This window comes from Leptinotarsa decemlineata, unplaced genomic scaffold, assembly GCF_025532065.1.
Source record: "Leptinotarsa decemlineata unplaced genomic scaffold, Ldec_3_MD MMD2_tig00078422_RagTag_RagTag, whole genome shotgun sequence".
NCBI lineage: Eukaryota > Metazoa > Arthropoda > Insecta > Coleoptera > Chrysomelidae > Leptinotarsa > Leptinotarsa decemlineata.
In genome coordinates, this window is record NW_027412747.1 from 12425800 (window position 1) to 12430321 (window position 4522).

At 34.8% G+C, this 4522-nt stretch overlaps 1 protein-coding gene across 1 annotated transcript; it reads left to right on the forward strand.

Annotated features, from left to right (window-relative positions):
* Positions 1-2881: 2881 nt before the first annotated feature.
* LOC141479871 (G2/mitotic-specific cyclin-B2-like) lies at positions 2882-4317 on the forward strand. Its single transcript, XM_074186462.1, has one exon. It carries the CDS (start codon positions 2957-2959, stop codon positions 4175-4177), a length of 1221 nt encoding a protein of 406 aa, XP_074042563.1. The 5' UTR covers positions 2882-2956; the 3' UTR covers positions 4178-4317.
* The last annotated feature ends 205 nt before the right edge of the window (positions 4318-4522 follow it).

Genomic DNA, 4522 nt, shown 5'->3' on the forward strand with positions numbered 1-4522 from the left:
CAAAATTTCAAGTTTTCATTTTGAATCGTTCTCCATATATTCCTAACGAACGCTCGTCGTGAAAGACGAACTTAATGTAAATACTGATCTGCATTCGGCGCAGATACTCCTTACCGCACTTCAGGCTTCACTTGCACGCGCCCATAGCCTTACTTACTTATGCGCATTCAATTGGTTTCTACCTCCATGTTCGAGCCTTCAACCCATATATACCATAAGTAAAAAATGTTGGAGAAAAAAATTAAAGGTAGTAAAATAAAATTTATAAGATTTCATCCGAAAAATTCCTTTGAGCAATAGTTTCGTGCAGAAACGAATTGATGAGATGGCTGAAAACATTGAAGAGTCATTGTGCAATCATCTGAAGACTTCTCAATTCAGTTAGATGAGTCCACTTTACCAACCAATGAAGCATTGTTTTTGTCATACGTGAGGTTTATTAAAAATGGGAAAATTTATATGAAGAACTACTATTTGCCTAAAATTTAGAGACGGATACAAAAGGAAAAACCATATATAATACACTGGAAAAATTTTGTGATGAGAAGGAAATTCCACTGAAGAATATCATATCATCTGCTACGGATGGCGCTCCGGCAATGACAGGACGTCACAAAGGCTTCATAGCGTACTTGAAAAATAAAATTCCAGATATGCTCGCTGTACATGGCGTCATTCATTGGCAACATTTGGTTGCGACGAATTTGATTGAGCGCCTCTCTCAATCACTGCAATATATCACCAAAGCATTCGATAAAATCCGAAACTGCTTTTTAAATGATAGATTATTTAATCAGCTTAATGTTGCCAATGATGAAGATTTCATAAGATTGCTATTTCACACATAGGTGCGTTGGTTATCAAGAGGTAATTGTTTGACTCGATTTTACAATCTATTTGACTCTGTAATAGAGTTTTTGGAAAACAAAGACAAAGAATTGCACGACAACCTCATCACTTCAATGAATGATATTGCGTACTTGACAGACGTGTATAAATTATTTAATGATGTCAATCTCCAACTTCAAGGTGACGACTAGAATTTGATTGAAACTAAAAATGTCATTACTGCTTTTGTAGACAAATTGCTCTTTCACAAAAATAATGTCGGCAGACGTGAGTTTCACAATTTCCCTAATTTGTCAGCAGTATTCTTCAACAACGACGATTTGCTTGTTTACTGCCAACATTTGGAGAACCTCCACAGTGATTTCGCAGAAGGATTTCAGGACATTTTAAAATTGGGAATACCGGACTGGGTGTTGGATCCTTTTTCAAATGTCAATACAGCGGGATAACCCCAGCTGGAAGAAGAACTCATAGAACTGATAACGAACGAGAAAATAAAAATGAAATTCAAAAATGGATACCAAGAATTTTGGCTACAAAAGCCAATCCCGCAATTGTACCCTAGATCGGTTACAGATTACCGAACGGTAATCTGCAGAGATCGGTTGCAAATTACCGAACGCGGTGACTTACGGCTGTTTTTGAGTAAATTCGAGCTTAATATTAACAAACTTGTTGAAAATCATTAAATTTATTCTTCACATTAGATTGGTTTTAAAATTCAAATTGAAATGTTTATTTCATTAACATGATTCCTAATATTACAAAATTATGTTTTACTTTACCCTCATCAGGAAGTCTTATTTCCACATGACACACATAATTCAATTAATAAAATTATGACTGCGATTGTGATTCTTAAGATGTAGTAAAGTAAAAAAATTTGGGGGGCGCTAGAAAATAATTAATTCTCGAAGTGGGCGATAGACAAAATAAGTTTGAGAACTTCTGGTATACGAAGTCAATTCGAATGGCATAAAAACTAAATAGTTACCGAACATCGGCAGTTTCTTTGTATGGCATGGGCGGCGTGGTATAATTTTTTGCCAAATCATTATTTTTATGTGGGAGGTTTTATATGATATTAACTTGTAAATTTATCAGACCCGGACATTAGTCTTTTATTCAGCAGTTGTTCAGATTGACTTCATCTAGACTATACCGGGTCTGATAAATATAATAGTTGATACCATATAAAACCTCACACATGAAAATAATGATAAGACCTCGTAATTATATCACGCGGCCCTTGCCATATAAAGAAACTGTCGACGTTCGGTAACTATTAAGTTTTCATGTCATTCGAATTGACTTCGCATACTACATACATCATTCTATTACCTAATTTCTATACCTGAATATCTACCCCTACCCATCTACCTCTACATTTTATTATAAATATTGATAAATGGAGGATTTTGATAATCGAACATCAGTTTAGTGACTTACAGAGTCCTTTGAACACTTTGTGGAAGACAAACAGGTGGAGGTGTATTGTAATATCTGTGACTTACTTTGGATAATAGTGTTTTCGCTTCTTGAGGTGAGTAAACAATTGTATTCATTAGTTTTTATAACCGAATTCAAATTATTATTCAATCCTTTCAAAAATTAATTTATTTATTGTTTTACTAATTTGTTGTAAAAATCAAACACTGAGGAACTTACCTATTGCTGTATAAGATACGATAATAAGATAGAATGTCATTTGTACTGAATGAATAGTTGTTTTTTATATTGCTTGGAAACAGTCCAATATATGTGGCTACAAGCCAAACCTTTCGCTATAAGATTAAATTTTTGAAATAATACAATCATTTGTTTGAAAATGGTTGACAATGTTTCATGGTTAATTTTACTGGTTCGGACTCCCATTGTCAGATATATTTCTGGAAGAGCAAGTAAAAAAAATCTGGTTTAAAAATCTGTTTTTCCGTTATTCAATTAAATATGAAATAGCTAAAACTAACAATTATGTTTCGCATTACAATACAATAAAATGAAAATGAGCAAAACATTGAACAATTATAAATGAAACAAAAGTTGAAGGGATTGAAATATTTGATATCTTCTAAATCAATTGAATGTTTATAACTTTCCTTGCAGAATGGATTTTAGATCACGTGCTACTATCAAAACCAATCAGGAAAACGTTCGATTGCAGTTCGCCTCAAAACTTATCATATCGGAACCATCAAGGAATAATCGGAAGAGAGCCGCTTTTGGAGAGGTTGGGAATAAGCTGCGGGTTTCAATCAAGAAAAATGGCCAACTTCCAGATCGCAAACCGGATCGTTCTACAACCTTCAACTGCATTGTACCAGTTGTTATGCAGCCTTCTCAGCCTAAAACAACCACTACGGTATTTTGCAAGGATATCAAGACTAAAAACGACAAAATTGCTAATGTAAATAGATCAAACATAAAAAACCAAAACGGAGCTGTCGAGTCATACTCCTGCAAGCAACTAGTTATTGATGACCCCGATGAAGACTACAAAAATGATCCTAATATGGTTACGGAATACATTCCGGATATTTTTAAATATATGAGAAGCATGGAGGACAAGTATCCTATTAGGAAAGGTTTTCTCGATGGTCGTGAGATAACCCCAAAAATGCGAGAAATACTAGTCGACTGGCTGGTAGCGGTGCACCTGGAATTCGAAATGCATCTGGAAACACTTCATATGTTTGTTAGTCTCATCGACAGATACATACAGGACAACGAGCAAGTGGGGCTTGATATATATCAGTTAGTTGGGGCATCTGCATTGCTAATAGCTGCTAAATACGAAGAGTATCGCTCTCCCTGCTTGAGTGATTTGAAGTTCTTATGCGGCAACGTTTATTCTGAAAGGAAAATTCTACAAATGGAGAGAGACATTCTGAATAAGCTTGATTTCGGCCTGGGTCGCCCCTTATCCATTCATTTTCTGAGGAGGTATAGTAAGATTGCTAAGGTGCGCAGTATCCACTATATTTTGGGTAAATATATGCTGGAGCTAGCACTTATTGAATATGGCATGAGCCACGTAAAACCTTCTCTCCAAGCTGCTGCAGCTTGTTTTCTGTCAATGGGAATTTTGAATGACGTTAGCGACTTGTCGAAGCTTTGGACTCCAACCCTTGTTCGTTATACGGGTTACAAATATGCTGAGTTTGAAGAAGTTGTAATTTGCTTTGCAAAAATTTTGATTCAGAGTGGTGCTTCTAAATTTCAAACTATCAGGAAAAAGTATGCTGGACCGGATTGTGCGGAAATAAGTTCAAGTTCGTTGTTGAAAGGATCTCTAGTGAGGAAGCTTTCTGGTATGACATTTAACTAGTAAAGGATCATTATTCAATGATGATGATCTTTTACGATTCGATCTATTTTTAAGTTCGTCTGTTTGATTACTTCGTAATGTAGTTGAGACTGGTATTGTATTATTAAATTTATTTTGATTTTAAAATAAACGCATTCTAATAATACTGTTTTTAAATTTTTACTATAGGTATGTAGGGCAAACTCAAGCTCACTTGTTGAAATGTTACTTCGTGACCTTTTATGCACACAATAAGTTGCTATAATGATACATTTAGTATTTGAATCAATAAAGTATTATTTTGATAGTTCGTACTGGAACCTCTGGCGTAAAATGAATCTATTATGACTTCATAATTATCTCCTG